Below are 24,029 nucleotides of genomic sequence, written 5' to 3' on the forward strand. Positions count from 1 at the left end.
GAACTAGTCCAAGTCCAGGATCACTGAGGCAGCCTGCCTCCAGTGCAGAATGGGCCAAGCCGATGGTAGAGAGAGTGGCTGGGATCCTCCCTCTATCAGAGGGAGCCCATGAAGTGAGCACCTTCACTGTCCACGGCAAGCTGGGCCGGCCCCAGGTGCTGTAAGGAATATGCCAGGTAGAGTGCCCAGCAAAAAGTCCCTAGGGAGAACACTGCATGCATAGCATTATCTACAATGCATTCGTGTTTTATCAGGATAAAATCTGAACAAGAGTAGAAAAGATTTCCCTATCGTAAAAAATGCATCAATCAATAAGTGACGGCGTTACAATTATCTGTTCCATGTGCCAATTTAACACAGTCTCATATTGCTTACAACCGCTTACCTTGGAATAACCAATTATTATAGCTACTAAATTGTTATAGCTACTGAACATATGGAAAAACTTACCTGCTGGTTGAGTTCAATATTTGGCTGTGTAAGTAAGACCTCCACAACATCTAGGAGATGAAAAGAAAAGAAAAAAAAAAAGCACTATATAAATGATAGATGTATTACTTATTTTCTTAAGTATACATACAGTATGTCCATCAGAAGACTGCAAAGATCCCTCTTTGGGAGGAAGGGGGGGGGGGGGGGGGGGGGGGGGGTGAGTGCAACGAAGCCCCTTGCCACAGGTTCTATTCCCACTCATGGACACCCACAAATGGGAATAGTCCCTGTTAGTGGGCATGCCGACTCTAGGGATTGTGAGGGGGCGGGATGTCCCGAATTTACTGTAAGAGCTGTTTTTATGTAGGCATACTAAAAAAGTTTTTTCAATGATTAGTAGGGAGAGATTATTTTATATATTTGTGGTTTAGATATTAAACATATATCATTTTAATACTGTCTTGACTATTGACTTTGCCATAATGGTGGGCATTTAAAATAAGAATTTACTTACCGATAATTCTATTTCTCATAGTCCGAGGTGGATGCTGGGGACTCCGAAAGGACCATGGGGAATAGCGGCTCCGCAGGAGACTGGGCACAAAAGTAAAAAGCTTTAGGACTACCTGGTGTGCACTGGCTCCTCCCCCTATGACCCTCCTCCAAGCCTCAGTTAGGATACTGTGCCCGGACGAGCGTACACAATAAGGAAGGATTTTGAATCCCGGGTAAGACTCATACCAGCCACACCAATCACACCGTACAACTTGTGATCTGAACCCAGTTAACAGCATGATAACAGAAGGAGCCTCTGAAAAGATGGCTCACAACAACAATAACCCGATTTTTGTAACAATAACTATGTACAAGTAATGCAGACAATCCGCACTTGGGATAGGCGCCCAGCATCCACTACGGACTATGAGAAATAGAATTATCGGTAAGTAAATTCTTATTTTCTCTAACGTCCTAGTGGATGCTGGGGACTCCGAAAGGACCATGGGGATTATACCAAAGCTCCCAAACGGGCGGGAGAGTGCGGATGACTCTGCAGCACCGAATGAGAGAACTCCAGGTCCTCCTCAGCCAGGGTATCAAATTTGTAGAATTTAGCAAACGTGTTTGCCCCTGACCAAGTAGCTGCTCGGCAAAGTTGTAAAGCCGAGACCCCTCGGGCAGCCGCCCAAGATGAGCCCACTTTCCGTGTGGAATGGGCTTTTACAGATTTTGGCTGTGGCAGGCCTGCCACAGAATGTGCAAGCTGAATTGTACTACAAATCCAACGAGCAATCGTCTGCTTAGAAGCAGGAGCACCCAGCTTGTTGGGTGCATACAGGATAAACAGGGAGTCAGATTTTCTGACTCCAGCCGTCCTGGAAACATATATTTTCAGGGCCCTGACTACGTCCAGCAACTTGGAATCCTCCAAGTCCCTAGTAGCCGCAGGCACCACAATAGGCTGGTTTAAGTGAAAAGCTGAAACCACCTTAGGGAGAAATTGAGGACGAGTCCTCAATTCTGCCCTGTCCGTATGAAAAATTAGGTAAGGGCTTTTATAGGATAAAGCCGCCCATTCTGAGACACGCCTGGCTGAAGCCAGGGCTAACAGCATTACCACTTTCCATGTGAGATATTTTAAGTCCACAGTGGTGAGTGGTTCAAACCAATGTGATTTTAGGAATCCCAAAACTACATTGAGATCCCAAGGTGCCACTGGAGGCACAAAAGGAGGCTGTATATGCAGTACTCCCTTGACAAACGTCTGAACTTCAGGAACAGAAGCCAGTTCTTTTTGGAAGAATATTGACAGGGCCGAAATTTGAACCTTAATGGACCCTAATTTGAGGCCCATAGACAGTCCTGTTTGCAGGAAATGCAGGAAACGACCCAGTTGAAATTCCTCTGTAGGGGCCTTCCTGGCCTCGCACCACGCAACATATTTACGCCAAATACGGTGATAATGTTGTATGGTTACATCCTTCCTGTCTTTGATCAGGGTAGGGATGACTTCATCCGGAATGCCTTTTTCCTTCAGGATCCGGCGTTCAACCGCCATGCCGTCAAACGCAGCCGCGGTAAGTCTTGGAACAGACATGGTCCCTGCTGGAGCAGGTCCTTTCTTAGAGGTAGAGACCACGGGTCTTCCGTGAGCATCTCTTGAATTTCCGGGTACCAAGTCCTTCTTGGCCAATCCGGAGCCACGAGTATAGTCTTTACTCCTCTCCTTCTTATGATTCTCAGTACTTTTGGTATGAGAGGAAGGGGAGGGAACACATACACTGACTGGTACACCCACGGTGTTACCAGAGCGTCCACAGCTATTGCCTGAGGGTCCCTTGACCTGGCGCAATATCTGTCCAGTTTTTTGTTGAGGCGGGACGCCATCATGTCCACCTTTGGTTTTTCCCAACGGTTCACAATCATGTGGAAGACTTCTGGGTGAAGTCCCCACTCCCCCGGGTGAAGATCGTGTCTGCTGAGGAAGTCTGCTTCCCAGTTGTCCACTCCCGGAATGAACACTGCTGACAGTGCTATCACATGATTCTCCACCCAGCGAAGAATCCTTGCCACTTCCATCATTGCCCTCCTGCTTCTTGTGCCGCCCTGTCTGTTTACGTGGGCGACTGCCGTGATGTTGTCCGACTGGATCAACACCGGCTGACCCTGAAGCAGAGGTCTTGCCTGACTTAGGGCATTGTAAATGGCCCTTAGTTCCAGGATATTTATGTGAAGTGACGTTTCCATGCTTGACCACAAGCCCTGGAAATTTCTTCCCTGTGTGACTGCTCCCCAGCCTCTCAGGCTGGCATCCGTGGTCACCAGGACCCAATCCTGAATGCCGAATCTGCGGCCCTCTAGGAGATGAGCACTCTGTAACCACCACAGGAGAGACACCCTTGTCCTTGGAGACAGGGTTATCCGCTGATGCATTTGAAGATGCGATCCGGACCATTTGTCCAGCAGATCCCACTGAAAAGTTCTTGCGTGGAATCTGCCGAATGGAATCGCTTCGTAAGAAGCCACCATCTTTCCCAGGACCCTTGTGCATTGATGTACTGACACTTGGCCTGGTCTTAGGAGGTTCCTGACTAGGTCGGATAACTCCTTGGCTTTCTCCTCCGGGAGAAACACCTTTTTCTGTACTGTGTCCAGAATCATCCCTAGGAACAGCAGACGTGTCGTCGGAATCAGCTGCGATTTTGGAATATTTAGAATCCATCCGTGCTGTCGTAGTACTACTTGAGATAGTGCTACTCCGACCTCTAACTGTTCTCTGGACCTTGCCCTTATCAGGAGATCGTCCAAGTAAGGGATAATTAAGACGCCTTTTCTTCGAAGAAGAATCATCATTTCGGCCATTACCTTGGTAAAGACCCGGGGTGCCGTGGACAATCCAAACGGCAGCGTCTGAAACTGATAGTGACAGTTCTGTACCACAAACCTGAGGTACCCTTGGTGAGAAGGGCAAATTGGGACATGGAGGTAAGCATCCTTGATGTCCAGAGACACCATATAGTCCCCTTCTTCCAGGTTCGCTATCACTGCTCTGAGTGACTCCATCTTGAACTTGAACCTTTTTATGTAAGTGTTCAAGGATTTCAGATTTAAAATGGGTCTCACCGAGCCGTCAGGCTTCGGTACCACAAACAGCGTGGAATAATACCCCTATCCCTGTTGTAGGAGGGGTACCTTGATTATCACCTGCTGGGAATACAGCTTGTGAATGGCTTCCAATACCGCCTCCCTGTCGGGGGGAGACGTTGGTAAAGCAGACTTCAGGAACCGGCGAGGGGGAGACGTCTCGAATTCCAATTTGTACCCCTGAGATACTACCTGCAGGATCCAGGGGTCCACTTGCGAGTGAGCCCACTGCGCGCTGAAATTCTTGAGACGGGCCCCCACCGTGCCTGACTCCGCTTGTAAGGCCCCAGCGTCATGCTGAGGACTTGGCAGAAGCGGGGGAGGGCTTCTGTTCGTGGGAAGAGGCTGTCTGCTGCAGTCTTTTTCCCCTTCCTCTGCCCCGGGGCAGATATGAGTGGCCTTTGCCCGCTTGCCCTTATGGGGACGAAAGGACTGAGCCTGAAAAGACGGTATCTTTTTCTGCTGCGAGGTGACTTGGGGTAAAAAGGTGGATTTTCCAGCCGTTGCCGTGGCCACCAGGTCCGATAGACCGACCCCAAATAACTCCTCCCCTTTATACGGCAATACTTCCATATGCCGTTTGGAATCCGCATCCCCTGACCACTGTCGCGTCCATAATCCTCTTCTGGCAGAAATGGACATCGCACTTACTCTTGATGCCAGAGTGCAAATATCCCTCTGTGCATCTCGCATATATAGAAATGCATCCTTTAAATGCTCTATAGTCAATAATATATTGTCCCTGTCCAGGGTATCAATATTTTCAGTCAGGGAATCCGACCAAGCCACCCCAGCACTGCACATCCAGGCTGAGGCGATTGCTGGTCGCAGTATAATACCAGTATGTGTGTATATACTTTTAAGGATATTTTCCAGCTTCCTATCAGCTGGTTCCTTAAGGGCGGCCGTATCAGGGGACGGTAACGCCACTTGTTTTGATAAGCGTGTGAGCGCCTTATCTACGCTAGGGGGTGTTTCCCAACGCGCCCTAACCTCTGGCGGGAAAGGGTATAATGCCAATAACTTTTTAGAAATTAGCAGTTTTTTATCGGGGGAAACCCACGCTTCATCACACACCTCATTTAATTCATCTGATTCGGGAAAAACTACGGGTAGTTTTTTCACACCGCACATAATACCCTTTTTTGTGGTACTTGTAGTATCAGAAATGTTCAAAACCTCCTTCATTGCCGTGATCATGTAACGTGTGGCCCTACTGGAAAATACGTTTGTTTCCTCACCGTCGACACTGGAGTCAGTGTCCGTGTCTGTGTCTGTATCGACCTGAGGTAACGGGCACTTTAGAGCCCCTGACGGTGTTTGAGACGCCTGTACAGGTATTAACTGATTTGCCGGCTGTCTCATGTCGTCAACAGTCTTTTGTAAAGTGCTGACACTATCACGTAATTCTTTCCATAAGACCATCCAGTCAGGTGTCGACTCCCTAGGGGGTGACATCACTAACACAGGCAATTGCTCCGCCTCCACACCATTTTCCTCCTCATACATGTCGACACAACGTACCGACACACAGCACACACACAGGGAATGCTCTGATAGAGGACAGGACCCCACTAGCCCTTTGGGGAGACAGAGGGAGAGTTTGCCAGCACACACCAGAGCGCTATATATATACAGGGATAACCTTATATAAGTGTTTTTCCCTAATATAGCTGCTGTATATATTTATATGCCAATTTAGTGCCCCCCCTCTCTTGTTTTACCCTGTTTCTGTAGTGCAGGACTGCAGGGGAGAGTCAGGGAGCCTTCCTCCAACGGAGCTGTGAGGAAAAAATGGCGCCAGTGTGCTGAGGAGATAGGCCCCGCCCCTTTTTCGGCGGCCTTTTTCCCGCTTTTTTATGTAAAAATAGGCAGGGGTTAAATACATCCATATAGCCCAGGAGCTATATGTGATGTTTTTTTTGCCAAAAAAGGTGTTTTTATTGCGTCTCAGGGCGCCCCCCCCCCCAGCGCCCTGCACCCTCAGTGACCGGAGTGTGAAGTGTGCTGAGAGCAATGGCGCACAGCTGCGGTGCTGTGCGCTACCTTAGTGAAGACAGGACGTCTTCTGCCGCCGATTTTCCGGACCTCTTCAGTCTTCTGGCTCTGTAAGGGGGACGGCGGCGCGGCTCCGGGACCCATCCATGGCTGGGCCTGTGATCGTCCCTCTGGAGCTAATGTCCAGTAGCCTAAGAAGCCCAATCCACTCTGCACGCAGGTGAGTTCGCTTCTTCTCCCCTTAGTCCCTCGATGCAGTGAGCCTGTTGCCAGCAGGTCTCACTGAAAATAAAAAAACCTATTTAAACTTTTACTCTAAGCAGCTCAGGAGAGCCACCTAGATTGCACCCTTCTCGTTCGGGCACAAAATCTTAACTGAGGCTTGGAGGAGGGTCATAGGGGGAGGAGCCAGTGCACACCAGGTAGTCCTAAAGCTTTTTACTTTTGTGCCCAGTCTCCTGCGGAGCCGCTATTCCCCATGGTCCTTTCGGAGTCCCCAGCATCCACTAGGACGTTAAGAGAAAATATATCATTTATTTTATTAGCGCTGGTCCGTTCTTTGTTTTGCAAAGGAGCACTTCACACACACACACACTGAATTAATCAGTGAACATCCTCATACCGCAAGAAGCAGAACTGTGGGGTCACAATTCCGGCTCCTTCGCAGTTAGGGAAATGCTCAAAGCTCTCCTAGCCCTCACATACCTGGTGCAATATGATTAAAGCTCAACTACAACTGATTTTCAGCAATGTCCAGATTCAATTGCAATTCAGCCACATTGCGGGCTTATAAATAAATGCGGATCTCTGCCTGCAATCAAAAGGTGGTTGGATGTACAGTATGCAGCTACTCTAGTCATCATTACGATCAGCGCGCATTTGCGCCAGCTCTGTCCTTGGTACAAGAGATCCATCTGAAATCAGACTGATCTCTGCGTATGCTCACCTATAAATAGCCCACAGTTACTTCTACAAACCCACAACACCTCCATGGCACACTCATCCTATGTGTGAACACCCAGTTTCTGCCAGTTCAACCACTAACACACTTCATTCAACTATAGTACAGCAACAGTTTCTAATATTAGTTAAGAGAAGAGTCTTCAGGGACAATCAGTCCGGTTGTCTTGTAAAAACAAGTATGGGCAATATTATATTCAATATGTTAAACCAGTGATCCCCAAACTGGTATCTGTGGCACCCTAGGGTGCCTCAGGGTATTTGCAGACATACCCTGGGTTGGTGGTCCAGGGCCAATTCAAATTATTTTTGGCAAACCCGGTGCTGGTGTCTGCCAATCATAAAATATGCTGACAAATAGCAAACAGAAGTAAATCTTGCCCCTCACCACCACATAACTGAACCAAAGGATGACATACTGTATAAACACAATTTACTTAATTTAAAATTTATTCTGAATTTCTCAAGAAGAAACGTTTGGCTCAGGGGTGCGGTGAAAAACTTTCTGATCCTCTAGATCAGTGGTTCTCAAACTCGGTCCTCGGGACCCCAAACGGTTGACGTTTTCCATCTCACCCAGCAGCTGCACTGTGTATCACCAACTGTCACATTTTAAAAATCTACAGGTGACCTGCAAAACATGGACCGAGTTTGAGAACCTGTGCTCTAGGATGCTGTGATTCAAAAAAGTTTAAGAACCAGTGTTAAATTAAATTAAAATGGTGGTACTAATCTATAGTTAAACTGGGTTGGTATCGGGAGACTGGCGTTGGGACCCTGGAGGTCACCATACCGGTCCTGGGAACCCAGCAGCCAGAATGCCGGCGTGGGGGGAGGGGGAAGGGAGCGCAACGGAGCCTCTTGCGCACTGGCTGCGCTCGCCATTCAGTGGGCTCTGTGGCTTGCTGCGCTCGCCACAGGTTCTATTCCCACTCTATGGGTGTCGTGGACTCCCACGAGTGGGATTAGTCCCTGTTATTCAGCATGCCAGCTGTCGGGCTGGCCAGAGATTGGGATTCTGGCGTCTGTACAGGTTGAGTATCCCATATCCAAATATTCTGAAATACGAAATATTCCGAAATACGGAATTTTTGGAGTAGGACTGAGATAGTGAAACCTTTATTTTCTGATGGCTCGCTGTACACAAAAAATAAGAATTTACTCACCGGTAATTCTATTTCTCTTAGTCCGTAGTAGATGCTGGGTACTCCGTAAGGACCATGGGGAATAGACGGGCTCCGCAGGAGACTGGGCACTCTTTAAAGAAAGATTAGGTACTATATCTGGTGTGCACTGGCTCCTCCCTCTATGCCCCTCCTCCAGACCTCAGTTAGGGAAACTGTGCCCGGAAGAGCTGACACTACAAGGAAAGGATTTGGAATCCAGGGTAAGACTCATACCAGCCACACCAATCACACCGTACAACTCGTGATAACTATACCCAGTTAACAGTATGAATAACAACTGAGCCTCCCTGAACAGATGGCTCATAACAATAACCCTTTAGTTAAGCAATAACTATATACAAGTATTGCAGACAATCCGCACTTGGGACGGGCTCCCAGCATCCACTACGGACTACGAGAAATAGAATTACCGGTGAGTAAATTCTTATTTTCTCTGACGTCCTAGTGGATGCTGGGTACTCCGTAAGGACCATGGGGATTATACCAAAGCTCCCAAACGGGCGGGAGAGTGCGGATGACTCTGCAGCACCGAATGAGCAAACTCAAGGTCCTCCTCAGCCAAGGTATCAAACTTGTAGAATTTTGCAAACGTGTTTGATCCCGACCAGGTAGCAGCTCGGCAAAGTTGTAAAGCCGAGACCCCTCGGGCAGCCGCCCAAGAAGAGCCCACCTTCCTCGTGGAATGGGCTTTTACTGATTTAGGATGCGGCAGTCCAGCCGCAGAATGTGCAAGTTGAATCGTGGAACAGATCCAGCGAGCAATAGTCTGCTTAGAAGCAGGAGCACCCAGCTTGTTGGGTGCATGCAGGATAAACAGCGAGTCAGTCTTTCTGACTCTAGCCGTCCTGGAAACATAGATTTTCAGGGCCCGGACTACGTCCAGCAACTTGGAAGCCTCCAAGTCCCGAGTGGCCGCAGGCACCACAATAGGTTGGTTCAAATGAAACGCTGATACCACCTTAGGGAGAAATTGGGGACGAGTCCTCAATTCTGCCCTGTCCATATGGAAGATCAGATAGGGGCTTTTACAGGACAAAGCCGCCAATTCTGACACCCGCCTAGCTGAAGCCAAGGCCAAAAGCATGACCACTTTCCACGTGAGATATTTCAACTCCACGGTCTGAAGTGGCTCAAACCAATGTGATTTTAGGAAATCCAACACAACGTTGAGATCCCAAGGTGCCACTGGGGGCACAAAAGGGGGCTGAATATGCAGCACTCCCTTAACAAACGTCTGAACTTCAGGCAGTGAAGCCAGTTCTTTTTGAAAGAAAATAGACAGGGCCGAAATCTGGACTTTAATGGATCCCAATTTTAGGCCCATAGTCACTCCTGACTGTAGGAAGTGCAGAAATCGACCCAGCTGAAATTCTTCTGTGGGGGCCTTCATAGCCTCACACCAAGCAACATATTTTCGCCATATGCGGTGATAATGTTTTGCTGTCACATCCTTCCTAGCTTTTATCAGCGTAGGAATGACTTCAACCGGAATGCCCTTTTCCATCAGGATCTGGCGTTCAACCGCCATGCCGTCAAACGCAGCCGCGGTAAGTCTTGGAACAGACAGGGCCCCTGCTGTAGCGGTCCTGTCTGAGAGGCAGAGGCCAAGGGTCCTCTGAGATCATTTCTTGTAGTTCCGGGTACCAAGACCTTCTTGGCCAATCCGGAACGATGAGTATAGTTCTTACTCCTCTCTTTCTTATTATCCTCAGCACCTTTGGTATGAGAGGAAGAGGAGGGAACACATAAACCGACTGGTACACCCACGGTGTCACTAGAGCGTCCACAGCTATCGCCTGAGGGTCCCTTGACCTGGCGCAATATCTTTTTAGCTTTTTGTTGAGGCGGGACGCCATCATGTCCACCTGTGGCCTTTCCCAACGATTTACAATTAGCTGGAAGACTTCTGATGAAGTCCCCACTCTCCCGGGTGGAGGTCGTGCCTGCTGAGGAAGTCTGCTTCCCAGTTGTCCACTCCCGGAATGAACACTGCTGACAGTGCTATCACGTGATTTTCCGCCCATCGGAGAATCCTTGTGGCTTCTGCCATCGCCATCCTGCTTCTTGTGCCGCCCTGTCGGTTTACATGGGCGACCGCCGTGATGTTGTCTGACTGAATCAGCATCGGCTGGTTTTGAAGCAGGGGTTTTGCCTGACTTAGGGCATTGTAAATGGCCCTTAGTTCCAGAATATTTATGTGTAGGGAAGCCTCCTGACTCGACCATTGTCCTTGGAAGTTTCTTCCCTGAGTGACTGCCCCCCAACCTCGGAGGCTTGCATCCGTGGTCACCAGGACCCAGTCCTGTATGCCGAATCTGCGGCCCTCGAGAAGATGAGCACTCTGCAGCCACCACAGCAGAGACACCCTGGCCCTCGGGGACAGGGTGATCAGCCGATGCATCTGAAGATGCGATCCGGACCACTTGTCTAACAGATCCCACTGAAAGATCCTTGCATGGAACCTGCCGAATGGAATTGCCTCGTAAGAAGCTACCATTTTTCCCAGGCCTCGCGTGCAGTGATGCACCGACACCTGTTTTGTTTTCAGGAGGTCTCTGACCAGAGATGACAACTCCTTGGCCTTCTCCTCCGGGAGAAACACCTTCTTCTGTTCTGTGTCCAGAATCATACCCAGGAACAGCAGACGCATCGTAGGAACCAGCTGCGACTTTGGAATATTCAGAATCCAGCCGTGCTGTTGTAGCACTTCCTGAGATAGTGCTACTCCGACCAACAACTGCTCCCTGGACCTCGCCTTTATAAGGAGATCGTCCAAGTACGGGATAATTATAACTCCCTTCTTTCGAAGGAGTATCATCATTTCGGCCATTACTTTGGTAAATACCCTCTGTGCCGTGGACAGACCAAACGGCAACGTCTGGAATTGGTAATGGCAGTCCTGTACCACAAAACGGAGGTACACCTGGTGAGGTGGGTAAATGGGGACATGTAGGTAAGCATCCTTGATGTCCAGTGATACCATGTAATCCCCCTCTTCCAGGCTTGCAATAACCGCCCTGAGCGATTCCATTTTGAACTTGAACTTCCTTATATAAGTGTTCAAGGATTTCAAATTTAGGATGGGTCTCACCGAACCGTCTGGTTTCGGTACCACAAACATTGTGGAATAGTAACCCCGTCCCTGTTGAAGGAGGGGAACTTTTATTATCACCTGCTGGAGGTACAGCTTGTGAATTGCCGCCAGCACTACCTCCCTGTCCTGGGGAGTAGCTGGCAAGGCTGATTTGAGGTAACGGCGAGGGGGAGACGTCTCGAATTCCAGCTTGTATCCCTGAGATACCACTTGTAGAACCCAGGGATCCACCTGTGAGCGAACCCACCGGTCGCTGAAGTTCCGGAGACGGGCCCCCACCGCACCTGGCTCCACCAGTGGAGCCCCAGCGTCATGCGGTGGATTTAGTGGAAGCAGGGGAGGATTTTTGTTCTTGGGAACTGGCTGTATGGTGCAGCTTTTTCCCTCTACCCCTGCCTCTGGGCAGAAAGGACGCGCCTTTAACCCGCTTGCCTTTCTGGGGCCGAAAGGACAGTACCTGATAATACGGTGCTTTCTTAGGCTGTGAGGGAACCTGAGGTAAAAATGTCGACTTCCCAGCTGTTGCTGTGGAAACGAGGTCCGAGAGACCATCCCCAAACAATTCCTCACCCTTGTAAGGCAAAACCTCCATGTGCCTTTTAGAATCCGCATCACCTGTCCACTGCCGAGTCCATAATACTCTCCTGGCAGAAATGGACATTGCATTAATTCTAGATGCCAGCCGGCAAATATCCCTCTGTGCATCTCTCATATGTAAGACTACGTCTTTAATATGCTCTATGGTTAGCAAAATCGTTTCCCTGTCGAGGGTATCAATATTTTCAGACAGGGTGTCGGACCAAGCTGCTGCAGCACTACACATCCAAGCTGAAGCACTTGCAGGTCTCAGTATAGTACCTGAGTGTGTATATACAGACTTCAGGATAGCCTCCTGCTTTCTATCCGCAGGCTCCTTTAAGGCGGCCGTATCCTGAGACGGCAGTGCCACCTTTTTTGACAAGCGTGTGAGCGCTTTATCCACCCTCGGGGATGTCTCCCAACGTAACCTGTCCTCTGGCGGGAAAGGGTACGCCATCAGTAACTTTTTAGAAATCACTAGTTTCTTATCGGGGGAAGCCCACGCTTCTTCACACACTTCATTCAACTCATCTGATGGGGGAAAAACCACTGGTTGCTTTTTCTCCCCAAACATAATACCCTTTTTAGTGGTACCTGGGTTAATGTCAGAAATGTGCAACACATTTTTCATTGCCGTAATCATGCAACGGATGGCCCTAGTGGAATGTACATTAGTCTCGTCCTCGTCGGCACTGGAGTCAGACTCTGTGTCGACATCTGTGTCTGCCATCTGAGGTAGCGGGCGTTTTTGAGCCCCTGATGGCCTTTGAGACGCCTGGGCAGGCACTGGCTGAGAAGCCGGCTGTCCCACAGCTGTTATGTCATCGAACCTTTTATGCAAGGAGTTGACACTGTCGTGTAAAACCTTCCACATATCCATCCACTCTGGTGTCGACCCCGCAGGGGGTGACATCACATTTATCGGCACCTGCTCCGCCTCCACATAAGCCTCCTCATCAAACATGTCGACACAGCCGTACCGACACACCACACACACACAGGGAATGCTCTGACTGAGGACAGGACCCCACAAAGTCCTTTGGGGAGACAGAGAGAGAGTATGCCAGCACACACCACAGCGCTATATAATCAGGGATTTACACTAACACAAAGTGATTTTCCCTATAGCAGCTATACAATACAGTTTTGCGCCTAAATTTAGTGCCCCCCCTCTCTTTTTTAGCCTTTGAGCCTGGAAACTGCAGGGGAGAGCCTGGGGAGCTGTCTTCCAGCGGAGCTGTGAAGAGGAAATGGCGCCAGTGTGCTGAGGGAGATAGCCCCGCCCCCTTACGGCAGACTTCTCCCGCTCTTTTTATTTATATTATGGTGGGGGATTCTTGCACATATATAGTTTATTAGACTATATTATGTGCTGTTCGCCATGTAAGGTACTCTAATTGCAGCCCAGGGCGCCCCCCCCCCCCAGCGCCCTGCACCCATCAGTGACCGGAGTATGTGGTGTGCATAGGGAGCAATGGCGCACAGCTGCAGTGCTGTGCGCTACCTTAATGAAGACCGGAGTCTTCAGCCGCCGATTTCCAGGACGTTCTTCTTGCTTCTGGCTCTGCAAGGGGGACGGCGGCGCGGCTCCGGGACTGGACGACCGAGGCTGGGCCTGTGTTCGATCCCTCTGGAGCTAATGGTGTCCAGTAGCCTAGAAGCACAAGCTAGCTGCAAGCAGGTAGGTTCGCTTCTCTCCCCTAAGTCCCTCGTAGCAGTGAGTCTGTTGCCAGCAGATCTCACTGAAAATAAAAAACCTAATAAATACTTTCTTTACTAGAAGCTCAGGAGAGCCCCTAGTGTGCAACCAGCTCGAGCCGGGCACAGATTCTAACTGAGGTCTGGAGGAGGGGCATAGAGGGAGGAGCCAGTGCACACCAGATATAGTACCTAATCTTTCTTTAAAGAGTGCCCAGTCTCCTGCGGAGCCCGTCTATTCCCCATGGTCCTTACGGAGTACCCAGCATCCACTAGGACGTCAGAGAAACTTTGTTTAATACACAAAGTTATTAAAACATATTGTATTTTATGACCTTCATGCTGTGTGTATAAGGTGTATGTGAAACATAAATGCATTCTGTGCTTAGACTTGGGTCCCATCGCCATGATATCTCATTATGGTATGCAATTATTCCAAAATACGGAAAAATTTGAGATCCAAAATACTTCTGGTCTCAAGCATTTTGGATATGGGATACTCAACCTGTATAGTGACCGGCGGGATCCTGACCGCCAATCACATGACTAAATCCCGTTAAAGTAAAGGGACTGCTTTACTTGAAGACGTTATGTGTGAAATTATGCCAACATGGCACCTTCTGAAAAAGTTCAAAACTTACATTTAGTCCACTACATAACTTATGTTAATATTCTGTAGGTGAATGTTATTTTAACATTAAACTACAAAGAGAAAGGAGGACACTGGTCTCATAAGTCTCACCCAGCTCGGCAGTGAGACACTGAGCCTATGTGACAATTTAGATCACAACACACATATACTGTGTTTTTCTCCTGCCTCCAGAATTTACCATCTTTTATACTATTTGAGACCTATACTTATACTTTTCCATCTAGATTTTCTATTGAACCCTCATTGCAAGAGTGTCTCCAGTTACACCTGTGCTGGTAATGCCAACAGGGGTCACTGGGGGTATACTCAAGCAAAAGCAGATCCAACTGCCTCATCTATTTTCTTTTCAGAAATCCACTCCATTCTCAGAGCGCTCACCCATTTGTTCAAAGATTTCTGGTATACTTTATTTTCCCTTGGTCCCATATCATTGATGCATACATGTAGGACACTTCCTCTACCATGTGTCAGCATACCGTAGGATCTTTGTTGACCTTACCAGGATTGGTGTATCTAGGGAGGGGATGCAGTCAATATACAAGTTGTCGGGATCCCGACGTTCAGGAGACCGACGCCGAAATTCCAACAGCCGGCATTTTACAGACGTCCGGATTCCAGACACCTGTCCATGCCACCAACCGAGTTGGAATAGAACCTGTGGTGATTGGAGATGGGATGCTGCTGTCGGTATAGTGACATCTGCCGGGATATCATATGTATCCCCTAGAGAGACCAACTCTATTGGTTAATTTAACCTTCCACACAAAATTATTACAAGGACTCTCAATTTGCTGGATTGTGATATCCTCCACTTACTTCACATTTTTCTGTATTATCAATACAGCCAACAACAGTGATTTGCAGCACAGTTCCCAATGCAAAACTATTGTAACCACTAAAACACTGGCTGTTACATATAAACCATTTTTAATTTGATAATTTTTCACTGTATTACAAGTGTTTATGTATTGTTACCAACTGGCCTAACAAAGTGGTGGATACTTTATTTAACACCTACCAATAAATGTTTTATTTTAATAATCTTTAATTACATGTAAGAGTGCCCAAACACCAGAGTTCTCCTTCATCTATGTAGTTTGACAATACTGCCCCTTTTGGCTCTTGGGAGCACCACCATTGTACGGCATTAACCGCAGAATAGGGTCCCATTGATTTAGGTTGGTTGTATAAATTCCAAACACTAGGACAGTGATGGGGAACCTTCAGCCCTCCAGCTGTTGTTGAACTACACATCTCAGCATGCCCTGCAACAGTTTTAGCATGGCCAAATAGCAAAACTGTAGAAAGGCATGCTGGTATGTGTAGTGCAACAACAGCTGGAGGGCCGAAGGTTCCCTATCCCTGCACTAGGATATGTATGTGATCTTATTCAATAGGTTCTGTGTGGAATCTAACCTGCTCTTTCAATATTAAAATAACTCCAATTAGAAAGTACCTTTATGTCCTCCATGGCATGCCCAGTATAAAGCAGTGCTTCCAGCTTTATCCAAACCATTGACTCCAACTCTGTTTTCTAGGCACTCTCTTAGCCAGCTTAAGTTACCTGATATGTTTAAGGAAGGAGGAGAAATGTATCCAGATATTAGGTCATTTTACAGTACGATTGTCAATAAAGTACACACAGCATGAAGATAAATATGCTCACCTTATCCTGAAATAAAATAATAATCAGAAATTGTTGACATGAAGTGCTGACAGTAAGGAAACTGGTAAGGGAACCTACAGTATAACCTTTTAACTATATTACATATTGCTTATAATACTGTACCCTTCCTCTCTCATCATCGCCTACTTTTGACTACTGCAATAGCCTGTTATCTCGCATCTCCTTCACCCAACTATTGCCACTTCGCAAAACCAAATATTGGCTTCCCGGGTCCTTCAGAAGCCAATTCGAAAGTACTCATCCTTACAGACAAAGCCCTTAACAATGTCACCACTTTACACACCTCAAATGTAATATGAAAATACACAACAACCCCACCCCCTTAGATCGTCCTCTGACCTGCACCTCACCTAGTCTCTTGTAGCCAACTTTCACTCCCACCTTCTCCTATGCCACTATTTATGGAATTTTCTATCGTGCTCCAAAATCCTCCCTCTGTCCCAATCTTCAATATGAGCCACATATGTGTTCTTGGGTCTGGTTTGTGCTCTCTTCTAATTAGATCTCTTTTTTTATGAGCCACATACGTGTTCTTAGGTCTAGTCTGTGCTCTCTTTCTAATTAGATCTTTTAATAAATGCCTATTTACCCCCATTGTCTGGTGATGTTGAGCACTGCGGAGCCTTACAAGTCTACAATAATGATTATAATAATGCAAATAAATATTTCCTATTGGTAAGCAAAGTCCACATAACATCAGGTGCGGGGGCCCGCACCCAGGGTGTGACACCTTGAGGAGGACGACACCAAATGTCAGCTCCTCCACAGTGACAGAAGCCAGGTGCTGCTGTGTGAAAGTATCCTACAGCACCCGGCTCCTGTCACAGAAGAGGAGCTGACAGTGCACGATGACTGTCTCCGGGATACTCGCGAGGCCACTCCACTATATATAAGGCCCCACCCCCTTTTGCAGCGAGCACGCTGGGAGATCAGGGGTGCGCACCGGGTGTCACCGCACTCGATGACGCTTCTGCATAACATGCAGCACAGAGGAGGAATACACAGCAGGCTTGCATGTCTGAGCTTGAGGGGGTGGGGGTGGGGGGTTAGTATATAGAACAATTGTCCAGCAGTGCTTGGTACCGGCACTCCCGGCGTTCAGCATACCGACTCGCTACACTCGTCACAGGTTCTATTTCCACACTATGGGTGTCGTGGACACCCACAAGTGGGAATAAACCCTGTGTGTCGGCATTCTGCCGGCCAGCATTGTGATCGCTTGGGATTTCGGCGTCGGCATGGTGAACTCAGGGATCCCGAGCGCCTGTCACATAACCGCATCCCCTAGGATCCACTGTTCTGGCCCTATCTATGCTACTTTGCAGGTGGGAGAATGGGACTAGGAAGATGAATAACTTTGAATAAAACCATCACTCCAGGGCTTAATTTCCTGTTGGTGATTTGGAATTTAATTACTGGTAGTTTATCTAATTAACAAGAAAGCCATTTCATAACCAGAATGCATTAAGTAATAAATATACGTTTAAGAAAACACATGAGAATGATGAGCAAAAGGTGCTCCCAGGAACGCATGTAGACCACAACGACTTCACCAGCTTCTTCCTCCTTTATTGACAGATTTGTTTGTTATAGCACATAACACTTGTTTAAAATGTTTGCTGATAGGTTATTACAGTGGGTGTCTTTTTCTTTGATTACATATATGGTTTTAACTTATTACTGAGATCAAGGGTAATAGACGGCCCTCTTAAGGGTTAGAGGGCTGTCCATGTGTCCACAAATGTGTATCAGGGTGGACAGTACTGTGTTATACCGCTTTTAGACTAAATATTGCAGGTCGCAGCCGGGAGCCTGACACGGGTGCTACCCGGCTGCGACCCGTGTCAGCCCCCTTTCCCACTGCTGTCACCAACCCGGCATATTGCTGGGTTGGTGACGTTGCCCGTGACACGACGGGGGCAGCACTTGGAGATCACATGATCTCCAAGCACTGCCTGCCAATTCACTGTGAACGGGAAGCCGGATCGATGCGACCCGGCTCCCATTTACACAGCACAGTTTGCCATGTTGAACCCGTGTTCAACCCGGCAAATAATACTCCTTTTACACCAACCAGCAACACGGGTTATGCATGCTCATGTGCAATAACCAGTGTTATATGCTGGCGGTGTAAAAGGTGTATTAGAAAGTCTGTATTACTTGAAGAGTTAATGAAATTCTAAAGTCATAGCGGAACTAAAGAAGATTGCATAGAGCATAATCCCTGATAACACTTACCCCTTTTAGCTGCCTCATGCAATGGATTGTCAATAGATTCCGCTTGCTCAGCAACTGTGAAGGAAATGTTTAAACACTGTGTTTACGGCTTATGTTAATGCCTGGTTGAATGAGCACAACATATTTACATTGAGTCACTAAATTAATATATCCACTAGGATATTTTATGCAAAGTAGCTATTCCTCGGACAATGCAGACGTTGGATGTCCGAACCTGTACAGGTACGGAAAGGTGAAGGTATGCAGAGAATAATGAACTTCATCACTCATGAAATAATGTGTAAACAACGCAATATGATGGACTTTGAACATGCAGTGATTGTTGGCGCTGGCAGAAGCAGTGCGAGCATTAGTAAAATGGCTGCACTGGTGAATTGTTTGAGGGAGGCAGTTGTTAAAGTGTCCAGCAGACAAAGAACTGTGGGCCGAATTCAGACCTGATTGCAGCAGCAAAATTGTTCTCTAATGGGCAAAACCATGTACAGTGCAGGTGGGGCAGATATAACATTTGCAGAGGGTTAGAATTAGGTGGGGTTTGTTTAAACTGAAATCTAAATTGCAGTGTAAAAATAAAGCAGCCAGTATTTACACTGCACAGAAACAAAATAACCCACCCAAATCGTAATTTCTCTGCGCATCGGCGCTGCGTCTTTTTTTTTTGCGGTGCGCGCCGTTGCCCGGCGACGGATGAGAGTGCGCTACACGCACGCCGCGCATGTGCAGTTCGAACCACAGCGAAGAACCGCTGTGTGCGAACGGGTCGGAATGACCCCCAACGTCTCCAGCAACTGCTAAATCAGCAGCTTTCACAAAACCCCCGCCTCCCCCCAAGGTTGCAACATCGTCTACTCTGACAGACGGTGACGCTGCTCCACTGCAAATAGGAGAAAATGATGCCTTAACACTTGGCACTTTGAAACTCCTTTTGACTTAATTCAAAGAAGAGGTTGCGGCAGATATCCGCACTACGCTACAAGCCTGCCAACAATCCATAGATGATCTTGGTGAACGCACTGACCACCTAGAATCAAAGATGGAAGTAGTGGTGAGTTCCCACAAGGACCGAATTGTATCACATGACACTTTGGAGGGTGAGGTAGCTCTTCTACACGAAAAACATCACTGATTTGGAGGAGAGATCGCGCAGGAACAATCTCAAACTAAGGGGTGTTCCTGAAACTGTATCTAATAGCAGTTTACATGATGTGGCTCTCGAATTATTTAGAAAATTGCTTCCATCAGCTTCTACCGCAGACTTATTAATAGATCACATACACAGATTGCCGAAAGCCCGGAATGCCCCAACTGAAGCCCCATGTGACGTTTTAATGAGGATTCACTATTTTCATATCACAGAATCCTTGCTTAAAGCTGCCAGGCCTTCGGCTCACTTGGCTGATGTCTTGGGTCCATTACAACTCTTTGGAGACTTTTCTCAGGCTACTATGATTAAAAGACGCTAATTTCAACCTGTTACAGCCATCCTCCGCAAGGAAAATAATCATCTATCGTTGGGGTTTTCAGACTAGATTACTTGTTTCTCGTGAGGGATCCACAATATCCATTGCTACAGTGGAGGACGGTTTGAGGCTCCTCGCTTGTCAGAAGGTTCGGGTGCCTCTTCCCCAAACTGCAGCCTTCAGCAGGACTGGGCGACGGTGGGGAAGTGATAATTTGCTTTTCCTATGCCTGATGTTCAGCATTCATACTGATATTTGAGTTCACTGCTCTTTACGGTGTTTACTACAGTTACATTTTTGTTTTTTGTGACCGCTATGCATACATTAACTTTTACATTGCATAACGAGGCAGTCGGTATGTTTGTTGTCTATAGTCTTAGGCGTTTACTACTGTTCTCTTGAGTTAGCTGTATGTGACTCTTAGTAGTCTCTAGAGTGAGACCGGGTTAGTTGTCTATTAGACGGGTGTGGGGAGGTTGGGTACTACCCCCTTATACCTACTAGGTGAGGCGTTTACATTTTGGCGCCTTACTATGACTCCTCATAGTCTGTTCATTTACTGTTTTTGTATGTGTTACCCCTAATGTGTCTTGTGTTTCCCTTTCCCCACGCACATCAGACATGTATCTTTTAGGTTTACTTTCTGTTCAATGTTTTGCTACAGAATCACTCTTACTCATTCAGTATGGTTAACATTGTCTCAAGTAATGCCAAGGGTTTAAACTCTCCACAAAAGCGGAAATTAGCTTTGTCCTCCTTTCATAAGTGGAAGGCACAAATTCCCCCCCCCCCCCCCCCCCCCTCCCGTGTTTTTGATGACCGTTACCCTCACTGTTATATGGCTAATGGCCTTACAAAAAAAGCAGGTGTAGCCATTCTCATATCTCTACACTGCCCCTTCATTTTGAGCTCTCAATATGTAGATCCCGAGGGGAGATTTCTGATTCTGGTCGGAAAACTTGGGGACACTGATGTTACTTTAGTTTCAGACGACGCACCTAACTCCCGACAACTATCTTTTTGCAGGAAATTCTGTACAGTTCTCCAGAAACACGCTAGGGGGTGCTGTTATGATACTGGGAGATTTCAACATGGTCTTAGACCTGCAGGTTGATGGATCCCGCTCGACTGTTTTGAAAACTGCTGTACCCCCAGAATCTGCCACTGGTTTTCGTTTGTTGCTAGGTGAATGATGCTTGGCGTGCCAAACACCCGAAAGTTAGTTATTATTTTCCATGTTCATCGCTCCTACTCCAGGATCGATTTAGTATTTACGGATAGATGGACCTTGCCGTCCATCCGTCAGATTGATATTTTGCCCATGACATGGTCTGATCATTCCCCTATATTTGTTGACTGGGACTTGAATGACCATAGAGCCACTCCAGGTCCGTGGCAGCTGTGTAACTATATTCTGTCTCAGCCAGAGTCTCAACAGGCCATTCAGCAATCCATATCCTTATATTTAAGTACTAATCTCCTTGAGGAGACAAATACTTTTACACACTGCTGTTCCCTTAAGGCAGTAGTACGTGGGTCATCCATCCAAACTGCAGCTAGACTAAAGAAAGCCTGGAAACTTAATTTTAAATTAAGCGAAAAAGAGGCAGCTCGGTTAGAAATGGTGCATAAAGCGAATCCCTCTAATAAGTCCCTTCATAAACTCCTTCTTCTGGCAAGAGAAAAGGTTAATGCTTTCTCTCTTCAAGAAGTTCAACAAAATTTATCTAGCCTTAATCAGCTTTATTATGTGTTTGGCAATAAAGCTGGTCGTCTTCTGGCCCAGAAGTTGCGAGGGCGCGTACGCACAGATCCATCAGGTATATAACTCCAAGGGTACTAAGGTATCAGACTCGTAAGATATATCAAATACATTTGCGGAGTATTATTCTCAGCTGTACAATCTCTGTGATTACCCTAATACTGCCCAAACATTAAAATCTGACATTAATGCATTTTTGAGTGGTTTGACCCTGCCTGCCCTGGATTCTGAGGCTTGCCTGTTCTCCATGGTCTCTGTCTGAAGTAGAGGCAGCAATTGATTCTATGCCAGCTGATAAAGCCCCTTGTCCAGATGACTACCCAACAAATTTTTATAAATGCTATAACTCTTGCGCCAACGCTTTTAACTCGGCGTCTGAATCCAAGGGATTCCATAAAGTAATGCGGAAGCCTAAACTGTAGTGATTCCAAAACCAGAAAAGTCCCCCACTTCGGTACAAAATTACAGACCAATAGCCCTGATAAATACAGATATTAAACTGTTCGCTAAACTAATTGCCACTCGTTTAAGTCCACTTCTTCCCTCCTTGCTGCGGACCAGGTTGGATTTATTCCGTGCAGGCAGGCCCCAGACAATACTCGTAGAGCATTTAATATCATAGAATATAGTGACTTTATAAAAGAGCTTCTTTTGGTTCTGTCATTGGATGCTGAAAAAGCATTCAACAGATTACATTGGGGTTCTCTACAATCTGAACTGACGCAGTTCAGCTTTAAAGGTCGGATTCTAGACTTTATTTTGGCTTTATATTCTGCCCCCTCCGCAAGGGCGTTTGTAAACGGGTGTCTCTCCTCGGGGTTTAATATAACCAATGGTACTAGACAGGGATGTCCCTTATGCCCCCTTATTTTTGCTTTGGCCATTGAGCCTCTGGCTGAGAGGATTAGATCTATGGATGACATTAGTGGACCCATCATAGGAAAAATTTCCCATAAAATCAGTCTTTTCACTGATGACATTCTCTTATGTTTAGTACGCCCTGAAACTTCTCTCCCCCGGCTACATAAGGTTCTTGAGATGTACACGAATGTGTCCTATTATAAACGGAACACATCCAAAACCGAGGCCCTCCCTTTAAATATTTCGGAAGCGGTTGTTAAATTACTCAAAGACAAATATAGATATACGGCTGGCAAACTAGGTATATTAAATATCGGGGGATTCATTTATATAGAGATGGTGATTTGTATGACTGTAATTATAATTTGTTGCTGGGCGCCTTTCAGAAGCTGATCAAGGAATGGATTACACATGAGATATCCTGGTTGGGGCGTGTTGCAGCTGCTAAAATGATTCTACTCCCAAAACTTATGTACCTCTTCCGTGCTATCCCTAGGTCTCTTCCCGGGTCCCTGAGCAGTAAATTTAACAGGATCTTATCTCAGTATGTCTGGAAAGGTGCAAGACCCTGGGTGGCCAGAAAGATCTTTGTACTTCCCAGAACTGTTGGAGGAGTGGCTTACCCCGATCTCGATAGTTATCATTCAGCTTGCATTCTTAATCAAGCTCGAAACTGGTTCACATTGCAGGTACCAAAATCGATACCCAAAAGTGGGTATCGATTGAGCGCTACGTTTTGAGTCCATTCAATCTTGGGGATATACTTTGGCTTCCTCCACAAGCTGTCCCTGCTTGGCCTGGTCCAGGTGCTACAATTAGAACCACTCTCTGAATCTGGCATAAGTTTGTCTCTGCAAATGAGTTTATACATTTGCCCTCATACCTGACTTAAGGCTTGACTCATGGAATACAGCAGATCTTTCGAAATTACATAGTCTTTTTCCAGGAGGTAGTCAGACTAGTTTTTCCCAAATCCAGGCGCAATCCAACGTTTCTAAAAAGGATTTTTATAAATACCTTCAACTGAGTCATTGGTTAAATACCTTGGTAGTGCGCATGTTATCTACCCTTTCTCAAAACTACTGGTTACTAGGCTGACTTCTCTCCAACATAGAGGAGGTATAACGAAGTGGTATCGACAAGGGAAGCTTTCGGCCTATGTTAAATGGGAAAAAGATTTAGCTAGAACATTTCAAGAGGATGAATGGGACTCTATATCTTACTCATGTTTTAAAATGTCCAAATGTCTGACCCATTCTGAGATGTTTTACAAATTGTGTCAAAGGGCGTACTTCACACCAGAGCTGCAACACAGTATATGGCCCTCCACTTCCCGGTATTGTTGGAGGACATGCGGTTCTGTCGGAGCTATTTATCATCTTTTTTGGGAGTGTCCAGTGCTCAGGCCGCTCTGGGCGGAGGCGTTTTCCCTTATTGAAGATGTGCTTAGAGTGACTGTACCTGCTGATCCCGTTGTAGCATTATTTCACTATTCTCCACAGCAGATCTTTAACGCTGATGACTATCTTTTAGGTCATATTTTAATATCTACTAATGCTGCAATTGCGCAATTGTGGAAATCCACTTCCGTGCCATGTATACGTCTCATTGTCAGTAAGATTCATAAACATTATTTATTTGAAACAGCCAATTTTTACATATTCTTCATCGGCCTCTTCAATACACTCTAAGTGGTACAAATGGAGTGAATATTGGGAGAGAGTGGGACAGTCCAATATACAAAGTGACCCTGTAGACTTAACTGTTTTACATTCTCCT

General features: G+C 46.8%; 1 protein-coding gene across 2 annotated transcripts in view; it reads right to left on the reverse strand.

The window, feature by feature from the left end:
• OSTF1 (osteoclast stimulating factor 1) overlaps window positions 1-24,029 on the reverse strand; it is a 126,117-nt gene that overhangs the window by 18,485 nt on the left and 83,603 nt on the right. Inside the window, exons 5-7 of one of the 2 annotated variants that reach the window (XM_063913858.1) lie at window positions 18,168-18,221; window positions 15,699-15,806; window positions 451-500 (exon numbers count right to left, since the gene is read on the reverse strand). In XM_063913858.1, coding sequence (XP_063769928.1) covers window positions 451-500; window positions 15,699-15,806; window positions 18,168-18,221 — 212 coding nt within the window. The remainder of the gene's footprint in view (window positions 1-450; window positions 501-15,698; window positions 15,807-18,167; window positions 18,222-24,029) is intronic. The other variant, XM_063913859.1, reaches the window with a different exon arrangement.

The sequence above is a fragment of the Pseudophryne corroboree genome, chromosome 1 (assembly GCF_028390025.1).
Source record: "Pseudophryne corroboree isolate aPseCor3 chromosome 1, aPseCor3.hap2, whole genome shotgun sequence".
NCBI lineage: Eukaryota > Metazoa > Chordata > Amphibia > Anura > Myobatrachidae > Pseudophryne > Pseudophryne corroboree.